Source organism: Panthera leo, chromosome A3, assembly GCF_018350215.1.
Source record: "Panthera leo isolate Ple1 chromosome A3, P.leo_Ple1_pat1.1, whole genome shotgun sequence".
Taxonomy (NCBI): Eukaryota; Metazoa; Chordata; class Mammalia; order Carnivora; family Felidae; genus Panthera; species Panthera leo.
The window spans coordinates 116,972,214-116,991,048 of NC_056681.1; the positions used below are offsets into that span (position 1 = coordinate 116,972,214).

At 51.7% G+C, this 18,835-nt stretch overlaps 1 protein-coding gene and 1 long non-coding RNA gene across 2 annotated transcripts in view; one reads left to right on the forward strand and one right to left on the reverse strand.

Moving 5' to 3' along the window:
• Window positions 1-18,835, reverse strand: part of PLB1 (phospholipase B1) — a 143,031-nt gene that overhangs the window by 29,706 nt on the left and 94,490 nt on the right. The window contains exons 28-44 of the mRNA XM_042933363.1: window positions 17,659-17,763; window positions 17,448-17,543; window positions 17,157-17,228; window positions 16,143-16,181; window positions 15,545-15,605; window positions 14,614-14,672; window positions 13,410-13,483; window positions 8,617-8,660; window positions 7,861-7,969; window positions 6,359-6,410; window positions 5,890-5,970; window positions 5,307-5,372; window positions 4,385-4,485; window positions 3,270-3,351; window positions 2,501-2,605; window positions 1,300-1,395; window positions 694-765 (exon numbers count right to left, since the gene is read on the reverse strand). Coding sequence (XP_042789297.1) covers window positions 694-765; window positions 1,300-1,395; window positions 2,501-2,605; window positions 3,270-3,351; window positions 4,385-4,485; window positions 5,307-5,372; window positions 5,890-5,970; window positions 6,359-6,410; window positions 7,861-7,969; window positions 8,617-8,660; window positions 13,410-13,483; window positions 14,614-14,672; window positions 15,545-15,605; window positions 16,143-16,181; window positions 17,157-17,228; window positions 17,448-17,543; window positions 17,659-17,763 — 1,314 coding nt within the window. The remainder of the gene's footprint in view (window positions 1-693; window positions 766-1,299; window positions 1,396-2,500; window positions 2,606-3,269; window positions 3,352-4,384; window positions 4,486-5,306; window positions 5,373-5,889; window positions 5,971-6,358; window positions 6,411-7,860; window positions 7,970-8,616; window positions 8,661-13,409; window positions 13,484-14,613; window positions 14,673-15,544; window positions 15,606-16,142; window positions 16,182-17,156; window positions 17,229-17,447; window positions 17,544-17,658; window positions 17,764-18,835) is intronic.
• LOC122216477 lies at window positions 2,533-10,881 on the forward strand. The gene is made up of 3 exons (XR_006200923.1): window positions 2,533-2,607; window positions 9,652-9,881; window positions 10,854-10,881. It is a non-coding gene; the product is annotated as an uncharacterized LOC122216477 (long non-coding RNA).

Here is an 18,835-nt window from a genome sequence, read left to right on the forward strand (position 1 = left end):
CTGGGTCAGGCCCTTCTGCTTTAACCACCTCCCGCCTGAGGGCCCTCTGGCTTCCGCCTTATTTGGTTAAAAAGCTGTTAAGACAGGGCCTAGGAAAGGGAGCTGAAGGCAGTGGGAACCTGCCCCCACCCTAGGCCTGAAATCAAGTTTAACAACCACTTAACATTTTCCTCCTTAAAAGGAGCCCTGAGCTGAGTCCTGCCCCAGTGGCCCCTCCTCCACCAGCTCCCTGGTGCCCTTTGCCAGCTCTCCTATTTGACCCCCGGCCCTGCTGGGAGCTCCCACTCCTGGCTCTAAGACCACTAACCACAACTTCAGAGCCGCCTGGCTTCTCACGAAGGCTCCTGACCCGCAGTCAGACTTTCCCAGCGGCCCCAAATGCTGTTGCTAAAATGAGCCTTCTTGCCACACTTCTGGCTTCTTGCCCCCACCCCCACCTTCCCATGAACCCACAGCTCTCGTCCGGATCCTCTGCCTCTGCTTGGCCTGGGCTTCCCACCCCCACCACCTGCTTCTCTCATCTTGTCAAAGAAGGACTTCTGTGCTCTCTCCTCTGCTTTCAGTTCCCAGCCACTTCCTTCCTTCTAAAGTCCTCCTGTTCACCTTCTAAAGTCCACCTGGGCCAGGACCAGGTGAGGGCAAGGTCTGAGCTGTGGTGTCTGGAGAGGGGCAAGGCAGGTCCTCCCCCATTACCTGAGGAGGGCAGGAGAGGGATATATTTGCCATCAGGTCCAGGGTATCTGTTTTCCTTCCTAGTGGCTCAAGCTATTGGGGAAGAAAAGAGAGATCAGGTGCACTAATTTGCTGCCGCTGAAGCGAACATTCCCTGGCAGCACCTGGCAGCGGGGACAGCTCACAGCTTGAGGTCAGGGGGTTTGGCCTCCTCTCCTGGCTCTGCTGGGGGATGCTGGGCAAGTGTCTCTGCGTCTCCAGGACTCGGCTTCCTTAGAAACTCCTGAGAGTTGGCTGGCAGGCCTGGCGAGAGGCTGAGATAACATGGTTTACACCGCCTCGCCTAGCTGCTGGCACGTAGAACATATTGAATGAATGTGAGGGGTCTGCCTGGCATTCCGAAGAGAGTCCCTCCTCACAGCTCAAAGCACAAAGGAGAGAGTGAAGTTGATCCGAGAATCCTAAGGACTCCATATTTTCGGTTCTATAGACTTCTGCAGTTGGGCCAGCCACTGCTCCTTTACGCCTTACTTGCAAAGGGAGGCCAGGAACAGGCACCATTCTATAGGTGCTGGTGCTTTGCTAGACTAGAGCCCCAGAGACCCAGGGATACCCCACTTATTTTACCATATTGGCCCAAAGGGCTCTGGAGAGCTGGGAGTGGAATTTCTGACTTGGGTGGATACAGTCTGGGGCGAAGAAGGATATATCCAGGTGCCCATCCTGAAACAGAAAAATGGATTTAAGATCCTTTTGGTATGGAGGGTAAAGAGGGGGCCGCAGCTGATCGGCCTGACCCCTGGGGGTGGCCACTCGGTGCCCCCCTCCCTCTAGGGAAGCTCCCAAGAGGCCTTCTACAAGGTCTGCTCATCTCAATAGGGAGATAAGAGCAATCCCACAGATCAATAGCCTTGGGTGACCCCAACCCCCCATTCTCCTTTCTGGCCCCACAATGCCACTTATTTAATGTTTTTAAGAAGTGTTATATTTATTTTCAGGCACAGTTGTGCAATGCCCTAGCCCATGCCATGGTTGAGGGAATGAGATCCTAGTCCCTGAGGAGTCTTGGCAAGCCAGCTAGGAAAAGCTCCTTCCCAGGCCTTGGTCAGCTGGTTCCAGTGGTCTTGGTGGGGAGAGTGGGGCAGAGCTTTGGGGCAGGCCTGGGCAAAGCTGACACCAGGGCAACCAACACCCTCATCTCTCTTGAGGTGATCAGGGGCGCTCAAGGCCTCTTCCAGCTCCCCTCCAACTAGGCGAGACCCTGTGGATGGAGGCCCAGGAGGAGAGAACCGAGTCCCCACCCCAGTGCACACACAGAGCTCTTTGGCTCAGTGTGTCAGGTGGAGAGCATGGCCGGGGGATAGGGGGACCCATTACCCAGAACCCTCCTTTATCACTTCGGTGGTCCGTGTGTGGCATAAAGTGTATAATCCGAAGTTGGATATGTTCAAATCTTGCCTCTCCGTCCCTCTTTCCCTATGTGATTGTAGGAAGGATACTTCACCCCTCTGAGCCTGTTATGTGGGGATGAAGACACTCCTCTCAAAGGTAGTTGTGAAGATTTTACTACGGCAGACCCAGGGCCTGGCACATAGCAGGTGCTTAACAAAATGGAGGTCACTATCAGTAGTAATGAAAACATCCCACATCCGGCTGCCTCTAGGAACACAGCTCAGGTGCCCAAGGAGGCTGTACGGCCAGACCAGCACCGGGAGAGTTGCCTGCCTCTTCCCCATTGTATTCACGCTCTCCTGAAAGCCCTTGGCAACTCTGCCTTGAATTTCTTCTTCCTCCTCCCAGGCCCCAACGGGGAGAGCAGGGAGCGTACCGCCAGGACGGGGAGCCGGATGTTGCGGAAGAAAGGCTGCAGTACCACGGAGAAGTCCTCCCTTGTGTCATAGCGGCCTGACTCCACCAGTTCACGCATGCTGCTCTGTGGGTACACGCGGGGTGCTTTCAACACCGGCCCTGGGGGGCCCGAAAGCCCAGTGGGGGAAGCAAGGGAGTGGTGGGTAGCATCTCTGCCCCCATCTCCCCGCATGAGGGGGTGACTCAGCCCTTCCCTCAAGAGCACAAACACGTGTGACTGCAAATCTCTTTCCAGAGAACTGGAAACCAGTTGGTTCACCTTTCTTTTAAGGGAATTGCAAAATCTGAAGAGCCATACAGGAAGTGCCACAAGGAATAAAAACCTGAGCAGGGTCTCCAGAAGGCCACAGGCTCAGGGCCTCTAACCCCCCTGTTTGTGGTCTGCCTGGTGAGGAGGGGGAAAGAACGGGGGAGGGACGGGGGCAGCTGGGCCTCCAGGGTGCAGGGGAGGAAAAGGCCCACCCATGGAGCACCTATAACTACTGACCTCTTCAGGCTGAGCACGGGGTTAAGCCACCGAGGGCAGCTGGGCCACAAGGGCGTTGTCACCTGGATCCCTTTGGGATGACTCTAACCAAGGTGCCTGAGACACTTCAGCGAGGTGGGGCAGAGGAAGGGGCCCAGAGGGTGATGTCCTCAAACCTCGAATAGCTCTTCCCTTCCCCAAGCGCTGTTGTGTTGACTGAGTAGGGGGAGGGCACCCCGGATGGTGCCTTTCTTGGTCTCACCTGGTAGGCTTGGGTGATGGCCTCTAGCCTGGCCAGCTCTTGGGAGCTCTCCCGAGGGGTCAGAATGCAGTTACACAAAATGCTGCACAAAGAGGGGGAGGCAGGGGGACCCGGAGCTGAAGCTCTGGTCAGAACTGGTTCTGTTCGCTTGAGCTGCACCCCCCCCCCCCCCACCTTAGGAGCACATGTGCCCCGCGGCTCTGATGCCTGTTCTCAGGGGCAGGTTCCCGGCCTGACACAGGGACTGGACAAAGTCCCAAGGGCACGTGAGTGAACACCCTCTCATACTCATAGAGAACCAGTATCTGACTGTCGGCACAGGGCCTGTGGCAAGTTATGCCGAACAAATGAATTTAGGCAATGAAAATTCAGTGTTTAATTCTTAAGAATAAAATTAAAATGCATCCTTGGTATGGGAGCCTATATTTGGGGGCCTCTGATGCTCACGCCCTCGGATACCTCCTTAGTTCACACTCGTGTCTCACTGTGTCCCCCTTCATCGTGAACTGTGAATTCATAACGAGTCTGAATGAATTTCATCATGAATTATTTCACGCTCACGAAATGCACTTAATGTTAAAGCAGATATTATCTCTAAAGTACTCAGAACAGTGCCAGGCACACAGTTGGTTCTGTGAAACTATTGGTTAAATAAATAAATGTACATATAAGGTATGAAGATGAATGAAACATGTACCTGTGCACCTCTCACCCTGCGTCAGAAACAAAACACACCCATTCTGAAGTTCCCCAATTTGCTCCTTCCCCGTAAAGGTAACCGAATTCTGTGGATCATTTCCTCACTTTCTGTTCCAACTTGACCACGTACGTATACATCCCTACACGGTTCCCCTTTTCACAGGCTGGACTACACTGTTTCTCAAACACCAGCCTTTGTCCCAGCCCTGACCTTCTCCTTTGTGGCTCCCATGTCACAGAGGTTCAGTAAGGGGGGCCATGTCCCCAACCTCTCAGAAGGGGGCGCTCCTAAGACCCCCTTTACAGACTTGGACACATAGACAAACCAAGTCACAAAGACCCTGAGGAGTCACCACTGTATGAGCCAGACCAGGGGGTCAGTGCTTCTCTTTCTGGGGCAGCCAGCACGTGCCTACCTGGCCTGCTGCACAGGGCACTTGTCTGGATTGCCCAGGAACACCTGTCGCATGACGCTGGGGTTCATGAAGTCCACCAGGTTGACCAGGGCTCTGGGCACCTAAGGGAAAGGCTGCAGGTGAGAGAGGGGCTCTGGGGGCTTCTCCCTCAAACTGCCTTAGGGTCCTGAGAAGTGGGACTAGCTCTGGGGTCCCTACAGAACTCCAGCTCAGTTGTCCCTGAGTGGAGTCTTGGGAAGGCTCTACACAGATGACCGCCTAGGTCCCTGAAGGCTACGGTGCCCACATGAGCTACAGCGTGAGTGGCGCCTCCTGGCGTGGGACAATATGGCAGAACGGAGTCCAACTCCTGATGGTTCAGCTCTATTCAGCCATCAGTCAGCAAGCTTCAAATGTGCTGGGATAGGTGCCCCATTTGCCATTTCCCTCTAGCCCACCCTGGACCCACTCTGCTGAGCAGGCATGAAGACTCAGCCGCCCAGAGAAGCAGGTGGTGGTTGGAGTGCCCCCCACTGGGCTGCTGGAGCGGCTTCCCCATGTCAGGGGGGTAGAAAGGGAATAAGCTCCTGGGAGCAGGACCAGAGAGGGGCTTGCTCCAGATACAGCCTACGGCTCAGAGTGCAGGGCCCAGCCTTGGAGCCACCATGCTGCTGCCCCTAGGCAATGTCCCAGGTGGTGGTAGGGGGTGATTAGCACACGAGCTGCCTACTTTTCTTCAAGCCTGAGATCCTTCTGTGTTGATTCCAAATGGAATAGGTATCCTTGGGGTAGGGCCCAAACTCTAGAAAAGGGAGGAGCCCACGCCCTTGGCTGTCTCCTTCGGGGGAGGGGGCATCTCACCTTCTTGTCTCCATCCACCTTTACCCCCCACATTCTTGAGCTGTGTCCAGCTCAAGAACCCCTTGTGGGAACCCCTACCCACCTCTCTATGCAGGATGTCCAAGGCATTGCGGAGATGGTCAAAAAACTTGGCTGCAGAATACAGATTCTGGGAAGAGAGAGGAGGGAGGTGAGGGGCTGGTTCAGGGGAGAGGGTAGGGGGCCAGTTGAAGGCCGCCCTCCGGCTCCACGCAAAGGACTTCTTCTCCCTCTGGCCCCTGGTTGTGACCAGCTCATCGTGTCAGAATCGGAACAGTTGACTCCTTGCTGTCACCAAAGATGGGCCAGCCCGAAGACAAGCTTTAGTTTAGGAGGTGAATGTGCAGGTCCTCCCTCCCACTGTGGGGGTCTACACACTTGCCCCGCTTTCTGGGTTTTCTGGAATTGTAAGAGGAGAGTAGAAGCACCACATCTACCACCTGGGACGTGGAGGTGGAGCCAGAAATCTGAGGGTCACAGGGTAAGAGGAGTGTGAGTGTGTGTGTGTGTTTGCACGTGCACGCACACACACACACAGGCATAGCTGGACAGTCCCAGCCTTGGTTCCAGGGCCTGTTCTCAAAGAGGACCCCCAAGCCTACTGGTCAATGTCAGGAGCAATGAGTAGGCCCGGCTGCCCCCATTACCGAATCCGTGCAGTAGTCACATAAATCGCTGCCTCCAATCAGCACCGTGATAATCTTCCAGTCCTTGTGGAAATTCACTCTCTATACAGGAGGAAAATGCTTGATGATTTCCAACAAACACACAAATAATGCCACAGCTCTAGGAAATCCAGTCAACCTTCTAAGACTTCCTTGCCCACTCAAAATAATAGAATCAGAATCTCGGAGCTGAAAGAATTTTAGAGGCTGATTTATAGACCACAGAACCTTAGCATCAGGAGGGACTTTCAAGATCATTGTGATCAGTGATGACACCCCACCCCCACCACCATGGGTGTAATCTCCTCCAGGGCCTTGGATATGGGCTCTCCTACCACTGCTTAAATGCCTTTAGTGACAGGGCTCACTGTTTTCACGGCAGACCACTCCATTTGGGGACTTTAGTGGGTTAGAAAATTAGTGCTTAAAAATAACCATAAATCCGACTCACATGGTCATCTTTCATCCTCTGTACCAGAGTCTGGACTTGGCTCATAAGTTCCCTGAGAAGGAGAGGAAATCAGTCCTACTGAGGAACAGTGCCTGGATTTTTCCTCCTAAAGGGCCTGAACTGGAGGTTTCCATGGCATTATCCCCATTGCATGAACTGCCAGAGATCCTGAGGCTCAAGGACAAGGAGCTACTTGCCTGTTCTGAAGACTTATTACAACAAATAACCCTTTGAAAAGCCACTCATATGTTTGTCCTAAAGCTGTAGTCAAGGGTATTGTCAACTGTCTTTGTTACTCGTGGTCTCCTTTTTAGGACTCTTCTGGGATTCCATTGATCTCCTTTGAAGGACCAGTATAGATCCTGAAACCAGATCTATAAACGTTTTAACATGCTTTCTCTTTTTACTCTGGCTGCTAGGAAGCTGAGAGTTTGATGCTCAGGCATGATAACTGTAAAAAGGCTCAGATTGACACAGCTGCTTCTTCCCCATCTTCCCACCACCAGTGGCTGTGATTTTTCTAATGTACATGTTACTTGTTCGTATGTTTTTGGTAAACTTAGTAAGATGCTTCTTTTAGAATGGGGTGGGGAATAAACATATACTGCGCACGTGCCTGGGTTGATAGATAATTCATGGAAAGACTAGATCTCAAGCACCCCAAGCGCCCCACTAGTTCAGGCCCCTGTTACAGGTGTGGGTGACATGGAGCCACAGCATGATGATCCCCTGGGACCTGCTGGTGGGTCCCTCTGTCCCCAGATGTTTCTGCCATCCAGAAAGGTCTTCCCCGGCTGAGTGAGCAGGTTGGAAGGATGTGCCCATCAGCTAGAAGGGCGTGGGCCTGAGCAGGAAGGTGACAGTGTGATGGAGGCTCAGATGGCTGGGTCAGGAGCAAAGAAACCCGGGCAGCTGGAGCCACCAGAAGCAGGGTGAGGGGCCTCCTGAGATCATCCTGGGGGAGGGGGGTGCTGAGCATTCCACTTTAGCTGCCTCTGGCTTCTCAATTGCATTTCCTATTAGCTCCATAGCAGGACTAGGGATAGGCCATGACATGTGGCCCCAGAAGCCTCCAAGGCTGGAGATTCTCGGCTTGTCTGTTCATTTGCTGGCACTCCTTGATGCTTTCGGGGAACTGCCACTTGTGAGGCTCTGGGGAGAGTGAAGCTCGCTGGCACCGTTGTGTCACAGTGAGTTTTAAAACTGGGATAAGGTTAGTCGGTTCGTTGCACGATTAGAACACATCACCCCATGAAGCAAGGTCAGGAGTTCAGCCTCCAGGGACGTGGCTCCTGTCCCAGCTTCAGCCTCTCGAGCCTCCCCGCTGTGGCCTTAGTCACAGGGGCAGCCAGGGAAGAGAGTGGCTGAAGGCCTCTCAAATCATCGCTGCAAACGGATGAATGTCCCCTTTGCACATGGAGGCCAGCATTACAGTCTCAAAGGCGAGCGACCATGTGCCTCCCACTTTCTACCCCGCAGGCCCTCCTCCCCGAACGCCATACCCAGCCTTTGCTCCAGGAACAGCCTGATTAAGGAATGCATTTGTGCCATTGGCGTCACCCGTGCCCACCGCGTAGCCTCTGAGATTTCTGTTAAACTTCCGAAGGATATCTGGGAGAGAAGGGGGTGAACGGGACACGGAGACTTTAAGAGGAAGGCCAGAAGGTCCACTCTGTCTGGTCCACGCTCCCCAGAGTGGGCTTCGTGACCGTCTCCAGTGAGGGGAGGCAGGGAGGCAGAGGGTGTGCCTGGCAGGGACTGGGGCTGAGTGGAAATGATGTTGGAACACCAAAACAGCAAGAGCCTCTCAGGTTTTCTTTTCTCTTTCCATTTCCTTTCTTTTCTTTCCTTCTCTCTCTGTCTCCCTTTCTTGCTTCTGCCCTCCCTCCCTCCCTCCTCCCTTTCTTTCTCTTCCTTTCACAGTTCACGGTGCAGGGAATACTCACTACCTCATTGGATTGTCTCTGTTCCCTCTGGACAAGTTGAAAAAGCCTGAGCCTCAGAAGGTTTGGTGACTTGGCCTAGGCCACCTTGCCCTGGGCAAGCACAGAGAAGAGCCAGGGCCTGAGCCCAGGCGTCAAGGCTCCAAATCAGTGCTTATTCCACCCCCTCAACTACCTGTCCATGGGCCTCTCCTCCCATTCGGCGGCAGCCCGCAAAGATGATGTTACATCCTCTTTCTTAGCTGAGGGGCACTCAGGAAGCCCAGGGGTCAGGGGGAACCAGCGAACAGACTCGAGCCCCTGGTGGGTACTTACTTGGTAAGGTGGTCACGGTCTCAAGGGAGCCATCCCCTCCCGAACTGTAGGGAGTGAGCAAACCAGGGAGAGAGACTGAATCAATACTTAGACTCTATGAAAGAGCACCCCACCTTTCTTAGCGCCCACACCATCAGCATCTGCAAGATGTGCCAGACCTAGCAACCTCCTCATGTGGAGAAAGTCTGAGAAAATTTGAATTTCCCCAGTGTGTTGCTTCCCCTCAAATCTAGGATTTAAAGGCAAGAAAGAACTCTTTCTTTTTTTGCACCGATTTAGGAAGGAACGCGCTTAGCTGAGTATATGCTATGTGCCCAGCCCAGCATGAACTAGATTCTCTACGCTAGTTACCTACTGCCTCCCAGCAAACTTATGCTATAGATGGGACTCTCCCCATTTTACAGAGGAGGAAGCTGAGGTGCACAGGGGTGAATTAACTTTTGAAAGGTCACTAAAAACCAGCTTGAGGGGCGTCTGGGTGGCTCAGGCGGTTAAGCATCCGACTTCAGCTCACGGTCCGTGAGTTCAAGCCCTGTGTTGGGCTCCATGCTGACAGCTCAGAGATTGGAGCCTGCTTGAGGTTCTGTGTCTCCCTCTCTCTCTCTCTCTCTCTCTCTCTCTCTCTCTGCCCCTCCCCCCGCTCTGTCTCAAAAATAAACAAACATTAACAAAAATTAAAAACAAAACCAAAAACCCAAAAACCAGCTTGAGCTGTAGACTTTTGGAAAACGCATTAGGTCTTCCCTGCCCAGTGGTGAGGTAAATTTCACTGGGAGGTTCGGGAGGTTGGGGGGATGGCCTCTCATTGCCTTCCAAAATCCAATCTGATTTCATCTACTTGAATCTAGTTCCATGGTGCTCAATCTAACCTCAAGACACACTCAAAATTACATTTCCTTTCATGCATTTAAATTGAATACATGTGGGAGGCCGGGAGACAAGTATTTCTATTTTAACAAAGTCCAATGTTCAGATGTACTGTATTTACTGTGTTTTCTTCTTCTTCTTTTTTTTCCCTCCCCTGCTCAATGCCAGCGTATTATTCCAGGCCAATAGATTTTGAGAACACAGCATCAGCAACCAGCCCACCAGTATAGACTTCCAAAGGACAGGCCATGAATCAAAGTCACGGTGGTTCTTCACTCAAGGAAATGCTTGGAATGAAGAAGACTATTTCCTGCGAGGGTGGTCAAGTCAGAGGCTCAGCAGCCGCAGGTGGTAGAGAGGAAGAAGTCCCGTGAGCCCTGCCCTTCTACCTTACCCAGGTATCTCTCTCCTGACTCTCACCCATGTCTGAACCTAGCTTGGCCAGTGATCAGACATTTGTTTGAGCTTCTAATTCTTTTCCAACTCTGCATGAAGTTAACTGCTTTAGCTGCTTCCTGATCCTTCTTTCTTTGGACTAAAAGCATTTAATCAAAATACATTTGAGAGGGAATTAGAAATCCATGTACCTCCTCCAATCACTGTGTTCTAATTCTGCCTCCTTTTCTTCTTCCATAAACATATAGGAGCGCCTGGGTGGCTCAGTCAGTTAGGTGCCTGACTTCGTCTCAGGTCATGATCTTGCCGTTTGTGAGTTTGGGCCCCTCATCTGGCTCTGTGCTGACAGCTCAGAGCATGGAGACTGCTTCGGATACACACACACACACACACACACACTCTCTCTCTCTCAAAAATAAACATTAAAAAATAAAAAATAACTGTATAAACACAAGCCTAGAGATATACCTAAACACAGACAGCAAGTACTTTTTATTGTAATTACTTGCCTACAAGTATCTTTGTTCTAAAACAAATGCCATAGCTAATCAACACCAAGAGGCTACAGAAATCTCTGGGTGAACACTTCTAGGGAGAAAAGAGAATCACACAGATAAGTATAGAGGAATAAAAATATTTAAGCCCTCATTGATCAGAACTATGTGACACATAAAAGAAAATAGACCTGTATGAAAGAGCTCCTTCATAGGAGATCCTTCCAATTAATGTAATTTATATTAAACCATGAGTTCAAAGGCTGGGTTTTGTTCATCTGTCATCACCCACAGTGCACAGAGAATTATAGAGTAGATGCTCAATGACATTTGTGGAAGGAGTTTCAGTAAGATTGAACTCCTAATTAATAATGAAAAGAAAAAGCTTTTTGTTTTTTTGTTGTTTTTTGGTGAGTAAATTTTATTTTGGTCTTTTGATGCCAAATAAGCAAACTTCTTTATTTTATTTTTTGTACGTAGGCTTCATGCCCAGCATGGAGCCCAGCACAGGGCTTGAACTCACAACCCTGAGATCAAGACCTGAGCCAAGATCAAGAGTTAAGATTAAGAAGCTCAACTGACTGAGCCACTCAGGTAGCCCTGAAGAAGCAAACTTATTTCAACTGAAGAAAAAGCAATGCTCGAAAGACCTCTGGGCCTGCCACATAGTTAAGCTAGCTAAAGCTGGCACCTGTCACTGCTGTATGGTTCTCACAGATCAAGAGGCCTTGGAAATAGTCACAGCTAAGCCTCCTCCTGCATGTCCTGCTCACAGCAACCCATCTCCCAAGAATTCTGGGTCATGGTCCCTCTCCAAATGTACACGGCCCCCTCTCTCCACTTGCTGTCTCCTTGGAGGCAGAGGCTAGAGCCTTAATTCACCTGGAATCATTCATTGCCTATTGCTTCCAATCCAGAAGCTTTAATGGCTTCAGAAAATTGCTTTTCTCAGGTCAGTCTACTACATGGACATTTCCTGGGGTGGGGGAGGGGGCAGGGGTGAGGGTGAGGTGTGTGTGCGCGCGCGCGCACGCTAATCGGTACTGTGAATAAAGAAAGGTTTCTGGGATGAAGAGAAACACTGGATTAAACAGATACAATTTAAGCAAATGTCTTCATTGCAGAGCTTCTCAGAGGCTTTAATATGCTAACATACATGTGAGTTCTCCAGAGGAAGGATATGGTAGGTAATGTTCCCTGCCCAATACAAAGAACTTTGCCCTTGTCGGGGAAAATGTAGGAGGCTAGTGTTCCATGGAACACTCTTTGGGAAACACTGTATATATTACCAAAGTGTCAAACTATCTCAGGCTCTGACCCAGAGTTTCCATCAGTAACACTTGTGGATGGTGGCCCGGGTATTTGAAACATTTAGAATAAAGGGTTTAAAGGCACAACAGCCACTTGAATACAGAAAATTGAAACATTAAGCCACACCTGGCCTCCCCTGCAGGGAGAAATAGAGCAATGGCTGACTTTTCCCCTTGCTACAGAGAAACATCTAGCAGAAGATTGCCTGTTTGTATCCAAAGCCCAGGAATCTGTCCAGTTGGACTGTCAGCCGGGAGGGAGGGCACACCACCCGGCTTCCCCAGACTGAACCACCAGGTGTGGCTCCAACCCCCGTTGACCGGTTTGTCTACCTTACTTTCTGTTCCCCACACTGTGACCCTTCTCCAGCTAAGACTGAGTGCAGCTGTCGCTCACGCCGTCTCCTGATTGTATGTCATAAGCCCTGCTTGCTTTCTTCCGCTCTGGCTTTCCTTTTTTGCACAGCCTCAGTAACATTTGGGGCACGGTGGTCAGACGGCGAGGCTTGGTTTGGTTCAGAGTTGGATCCCCTCTACCCCGCTGAGGGGCTGGGGCAACCTGGGGGTCCCCCGGGAGCTGGGAGGCATTTACTTCAGTGGATGGTGTCCTCTTGCTACCCACACCCGGGGCCCTCTCTCCCTTGCTCCCCACCTAGGAAATCCTTCCCCTCTGGGGCTGTCCTCCGAGTTGGCGGGAGAAGTGCCACAGTCTCGGTCATCCCCACACTGCTCCCTCTCCCTTTCCTGAAAGAAACGCTCCACTTGAATTCACTGGGCAGAAAAGGGAGGAGGCGAGCGTGTGGTCTGGCTGCAAAACTTCTCCTTAGCACTCTGCCCTCTCCTGGCTGGCCTTGTTCTAGTTGTTTTGAATTCTGAGCTAATTGCCTGTTACTGTGAAGCATCCACAAACGTGAACTTCATTGGGAACCGAAAGAAACTTAAGAAAACCCACCCGCATCCGCCTACTCCCCTGACGCACCGCGAGCTTTTCTGCTCCCTGTCTGGAATGCCCTCTCTCATCTAATTGCTAATCTGTCCATTCCCACCTTCTCTGCAAAGCCTCCCTCTCCCCTGGCAGGGTTGATTATTCCCTCTTCTCTCTTCCTGTAGCCCGCGGGCGGGTATCTTTCATTTTTGAATAGCACTTGCCAATTGAGCACGGGCATTTGTCTGTGTTCCCTGTACGTCCCCTCGCCCACCGCCCACCCGCCTCAGTGCCTGGTATCTTGCAGGCATACAGGAAGGGCTCAGGGGCTATGACTCTGTCTTGATCATCTCCTCTTGAAGTGGTATATTGCATTTCAGAGTTTTCTGGACAGATGTGTACATCCATGTAAAGGCAGAGGTGTGAGTGCAGAATGACATGGATAAATGCACAGAGACGGTAACCAGATGGAGATCTCCACGTGCACATACACACACAAACAGGCAGATGAAAACTCAAAAGTTTGGTGCTTTTCGGGTGCATTTCATGTTGGATTTGCTGACCCAGGAGTCTGACAAGAACCCTGGTTTTCTTTTTCTGCAAAAAAGTTATCAACAATAAAATATCCTCTCCATTCACCGTATGATCACATTTTGCAGAAATATACAGGTTTTTCTTCTGAAAGCCCCTTCCAGACCTGGTCCTTCCTCTTTGGTATTTATGTGTTTAAAAGAGACAACCCCCCTCGTCTAGGTTCTGAGAGTGAACTTGGGGAGGGAGGGGGTACAGGCTTAACATTACCTATATGACAGCCCCCGATACTGAGTGGTGACGTCAGAAAGGTCATCTGGTTTGGAGCCAATTCCATTGCCGGCCTTTGAATATATACCAAAATACGTAGGAAAATGAGTAAGTCAGAGGAAAGGGACACAGGCGGTTCCCAACACACGCATCGCGTGGCACGAACAGACCCTGGACCGGGAGTCAGAGACCAGGCTTGCCTTCTGCCACCTCCTTTCCAGCTATCTGCCTTCCCTGAATCTCAGCTGTCTCCTTACTTAACTGAGGACGTGACCTGCTGATCTCCTAGGATTATTTTGATGACCAAATTGGATCATAGCTGTAAAAGCAGCTTTGAAAACTCCCCAGTGCTTCGCACATCTGAGAAGCTGCCATATCATTACCACCAGCACTATGTTCCTAAGTTCTTTGATAAGCATGAAGAAAGAGCCTATAGATTGGAGTGGATGGCAGGGGACAGATTTCTCACAAACTGCACATGTCTCCTCTTTCCCTCTGGGACATTCTGTAAGGCAATCGGTCATCTGGGATGGTAAGGGCCCTGTTTCTTGGAACTTAGGAACAGGGCTTTAGCCACAATTATGGACTCTGCTGCTTTCCATGAAGATGGAAAGAGGGGCTGAGTCAATCCAAAGCACAATCCAAAGGGAAAGGAGCACCCCCACAGGTAGGTTTAGAAGATTGTTTTGAGTTGAAACGACCTATTTTTGTAATCATTAAAAAAAAAAAAAGTCGTTAGGTGTTCAAAACCTCCACTATTTGAAACAATTCAGCTGTGGGGCGCCTGGGTGGCTCAGTCGGTTAAGCGGCCGACTTCGGCTCAGGTCACGATCTCGCGGTCCGTGAGTTCGAGCCCCGCGTCGGGCTCTGTGCTGACAGCTCGGAGCCTGGAGCCTGTTTCAGATTCTGTGTCTCCCTCTCTCTGACCCTCCCCCATTCGTGCTCTGTCTCTCTCTGTCTCAAAAATAAATAAACGTTAAAAAAAAAAAAACTATTGAAAAAAAAAAGAAACAATTCAGCTGACTCCTGAGAAAGATTTCCTCTTGCACACCTGCTTGAGAAAGTGGCTGCAAAATCAAACCACTGCCATGCTCTCAGATCGACAGAGCCAGGACAGGGGTGCAGGGCAACACAGAGGCCGGGGTGCAGACCCTGGAACTGGCACAGCCCCACCGCACCCCAACTGGGGCCCAAGAGTCCTTACGGTCAGAGAATCCCCCAGCGCAGCCACAACTTGGATATCTGCCGGTCTCAGGGTGTGCACTGGAAAGACAAGTGGACACACTTGAGTCCGTGGGAAGGAACCTGTAGTCGGAGCCTACGGCTTCCTGCTTCAAGCAAGACCAGAAATATGACCCGCATGTGTGTTTGGGCCATGGAGGCCGACAGAGGTTATATGAGGAATTTTCCCATAAAGAGACCCAACGATAAGTCCTGGACCTATGGGGAGAGAGGTGCTGAGGGAGAAGGAGAGGGAATGGATGGATGGATGGACAGATGGACGGACAGATGGTAGAGAGGGCAGAGTAGAATCAACCGCTTCAGTGCCAGTGGTCGTGTGGGAGGCCAGCAGTGACCTGAGCACAGGACCGCAAGGGCACCAGACCATCTGAGATATGGTACAGAGTCTGGTGCTCAGCCCGTTTAGAGCTGGGCTCTGGGTTTTCACCCAAAATCTGAGAAATAATCATGTCAGGCCTTTCCCTGTCCCAAATCTCTCTACTAGAAAGTAGGGCTAGAAAGTTGCAGAGTCTGGGACCACAGGACACCCTGCAGAGCTGGCTCACTCTTGGGACTCCCCGGGTACCCCACCCCCACCTCTGGGCCTCAGTGCGGTCACACCACTGGGGTAGGGAGAACTCATGTGGCTCCCCGACATGTGCTCCCTCAAGAGGCTGAATGAGAAGGCAGCAAACGGTTCCTGGCCTGGTCACCACGGGTCCTGCTGGCTAATGACATGGCTGCAGGGCAGAGGGGGACAAGGCAGGGACATATCCCAGGCAATCACCCAGACAGGAAGCAAGCACTAGCCCTGTGTCATTTAGTTCCATATGCCAAGTCTTGTCAGAGCACTTGTTGGCCCCTGAGTCCTCGTGGAGGGGCCCAGGGGTCCTGGTGTCTCATGAGGAACTTACCTGAGGTGGGCGGTGAGGCAGAAGGAGCTCTGTCCCTGCACAGCAGCTGGCTCCCATGACCCTACAGGCACAGAATGAATCCTGGAATCCCGGGTTGAAAGGGACCCGAGATGCTGACTAGGTGTCACACTCACCCAGAGAGCTTTACCAAACACAGGTTCCTGGGTCCCACCCGGGGGGTGGGAGGGATGTGGAGGGGCACTGAAGAAGGCCCCCTAGGTGATCCCAGGCTGGGATCCGCTAACCGAGTTCAGAACCCGCACCATCCAAGGCAAGATCAGAGCATCAACTCAATGCCCTCACCCCACCCCCCTCCACCTCTGTGTCTGTGGCAGTTTTATGAAGAGGAACGCGATCTTCACTTATGTCTTTGATGAGGCTGTGATTTGACTGGCTGGCCTCCACCTGGGCTGTTACCAGTGCGGCTTATTCTGCCTGCCACCCTGTCCGAAGGCGTAGGTGGCGGATCTCACACAGAAGCGTTCATTCCCCTCGGCTGCCTATCAGGACCCTTGCCAGCATTCCCACCCCGCCTTGTTGGGCCAGTCCCAGCCCAGGGGCTGCCCGCTGTGGAGAAAGGGGAGAAACAAGCCCGTACCTGCACGCTGTTCTTGTAGGTTCTCAGAAACGGCCAGAACTGTGAGAAGAGGGCGGTGAGCAATTCCAGCAAATTCTGCTTGCTTTCCGCACAACACTTTGGGCCTCCCCTGCCCCACATTCCCAGCCCCTCCCTGCCAGGCTGACCACTGCAGGCTCCCTCCCAGGATGCACTGGGCCTTCTCTGCAACCTGAACTTGTAGGAACGATTAGAATAAACCCTGTAGTGGCTCCAGAGGAGCAAGTCTGCTCTCAGGTTCCCACACAGCTGGCTGGGGCAGCTGTATCACCCCTCCTTTTGACCCTGCCCTTCCCAACAGAGCCTCCCTAGGGCCCTTGCCACCCCCATGCCACTCCCACTCTGCCTAGGCAAGAAAAGACAGGTGCTTTGAGGTCCTGCCCCACATAAGCCTCAGCTCAGTCTAGGGACCCCTCTGGGAATACAGAGACATGCGTAGAGGTGAGGGAACAGCTACAGAGATCCAAGAATCTTCCTGAAAACTGGTGAGTGAGCATAGGGGTCTGCTTTCTTTGCTCTGGCTTCCAGTTGACCAGCCCCATCCCCAACCCTTGTCCTAGCAGATGTTATTCCGGGTCTCAGTTCCTTGTTCTTTCTATCCCACCATGGAGGCAGCGGCTACACGGAGACAGGGTATCCTATTGTCCCATCCTTGTCCTTGAGGATCGCTACCGCCCTCAGTCTCCAAAATGAGAGCTGGGTGGTGCTGTCACATTCCTCTTCCCAGCTGGAGAGAACTGTGTGCAGCCCAGACTTGTGCTAGGGTTCCCTGGGACGTGGACAAAGGAGCACCCTAGGGGCCTCTGGCCACTGGGGGCTGTCACCCCTCATGGTCCAACCAGATAGGGCTCTGTGGATGGTTCACTGAGTCTGGGGTAGGGGTAGGGGTAGGATCTGGGGGTGAAATGAACTGAGAAACCTCACAGAGGTGTCAAAAGCCTGGAAAAGATGCTTCAGATAAATAGACCTGTTGCAAGGATGAACTTCCCACTCTACCTGGGTCGGACATGTGATATTGATCTTGTGTTCAAAATTATGCTGCGTTGTCTTCTGGCCAACAGGTTCCAGCTAAGGCAAGAAGCAGAAAAGAGGTGGCAAGAATGGGAAGGTCAGGAGGCAGGTCGGGGCTGGGGAAGGGAGGGAGGGGTGTGGGGAATGTGGTTTGTCATCATTGCGGTGTGGGAGATCACACAGCCTGAGTGATGGGCCTCTGAACTCCTTCAAGAGCTTGCCAGAGACTTTCTCCTCCCAGAGGGAGAATAATTTTCCCGACCTCAGTCGTCTTACCATGTTGTTCCAGAGGGCACTGGCCGCGTGAGCGTGAGCTTTCCTGCTGAAGTGGAAACAGTCAGGAGCGAAGAAAGAGCTGTCGGGCAGCCCCGCCTGGTCACAGGGCAGAAAAGGGGGAGGCACGTTATAGGGACGTTGGATACAGAAATGACACTACAAACTGGACACTGCGTGGCTCCCCTTTACCCATGATTGTTGCTTTCGTTACCGAGGTCTTTGGCATGTCCACTTTTTCAAAAAATGGCTGCACGACCACCGTGAAGTCCTCCCTTGTGTCGTATCGCCCATTTTCAACCAGCTGGTGAGTCCCCTCCTGCAGGAGGCAAACGGGGGCAAGGGTCAGGGGCCTCTTTGCACCGGGCCTTGTGCAATCTTTTTCTCTGCCATAGAGTTTAAACAGAGTCTGACCCTGGAGTGAAATCAATCTGTAGCAAAATCTCAACCTATCCGGAACCAACTAGTTACTTTTTAGATCAGCCTTTATCTCAGACCCTGCCCCCAACCCCAGCTGCCATTGCATATATTTGACCGAGGCTGTGGAAAAAAAACCAAAACCAAAAACAAAAACAAAAGGAAAGATAAGGAAAAACCCGAGACCATCAGCTGGATCTCCTTTTAAAGCTTCTGATTAAAGACTGGGGCAGGGGACATTGGGGAGGGGATAGAGTATTGATTTGAACAAATGACTTTTTGGGATAATCCTTACATTTAACTTATTTCTGCCCTACATTTGTTTAGAAAATCAAAGGTGAATCAGCAATGGCACTTACTGCCCATTTCTATCATTCGTGCATGGTGTGTGTGTGTGTGTGTGTGTGTGTGTGTGTGTGTGTGTGTGTGTGTGTGAGAGAGAGAGAGAGAGAGAGAGAGAGAGAGAGAGAGAGAGAGAGAGAGAGAGCGCATGAATGGTCCTGTGCTTGTACACTTCTTTGAAACTCTCAGATCTGTCCAGGAGGGTAACAGGGCTGTTACTCTCATAGCTCCCACTTGGGCTTGGTTCCAGGAGGACCAACTATCCCAATTCTGGCTTCAAATTCTGCCAGCCTCTGCCATTTCACTGCTTGCCAGATTTCTAGCAGATGGGGCCAGGACCCTGGCTGGAGAGGGAAGTCAGGAACCTTAGTGGGGGCATTTCAGAAGGACCATGTACTTCCTTTTCCCAGGGGCAGCCAGAAAGAGAGTGCAATACCACTAAGTAGCTGTGTGACTTTCAGCAAGATGCTCTCCCCCTCTCTGGACCTCTCTTTCCTCCTCTGTAAATGAAGGGTGTTTGGCAAGGCCTGGACCATCCTTTAGATCCCTTCTGATGCTACTGATTACCCTGTGGATGAGACACAATGGCACACAGTGGAACTGTGCATCCCTTGAGAAATGAAAGAGTGTCT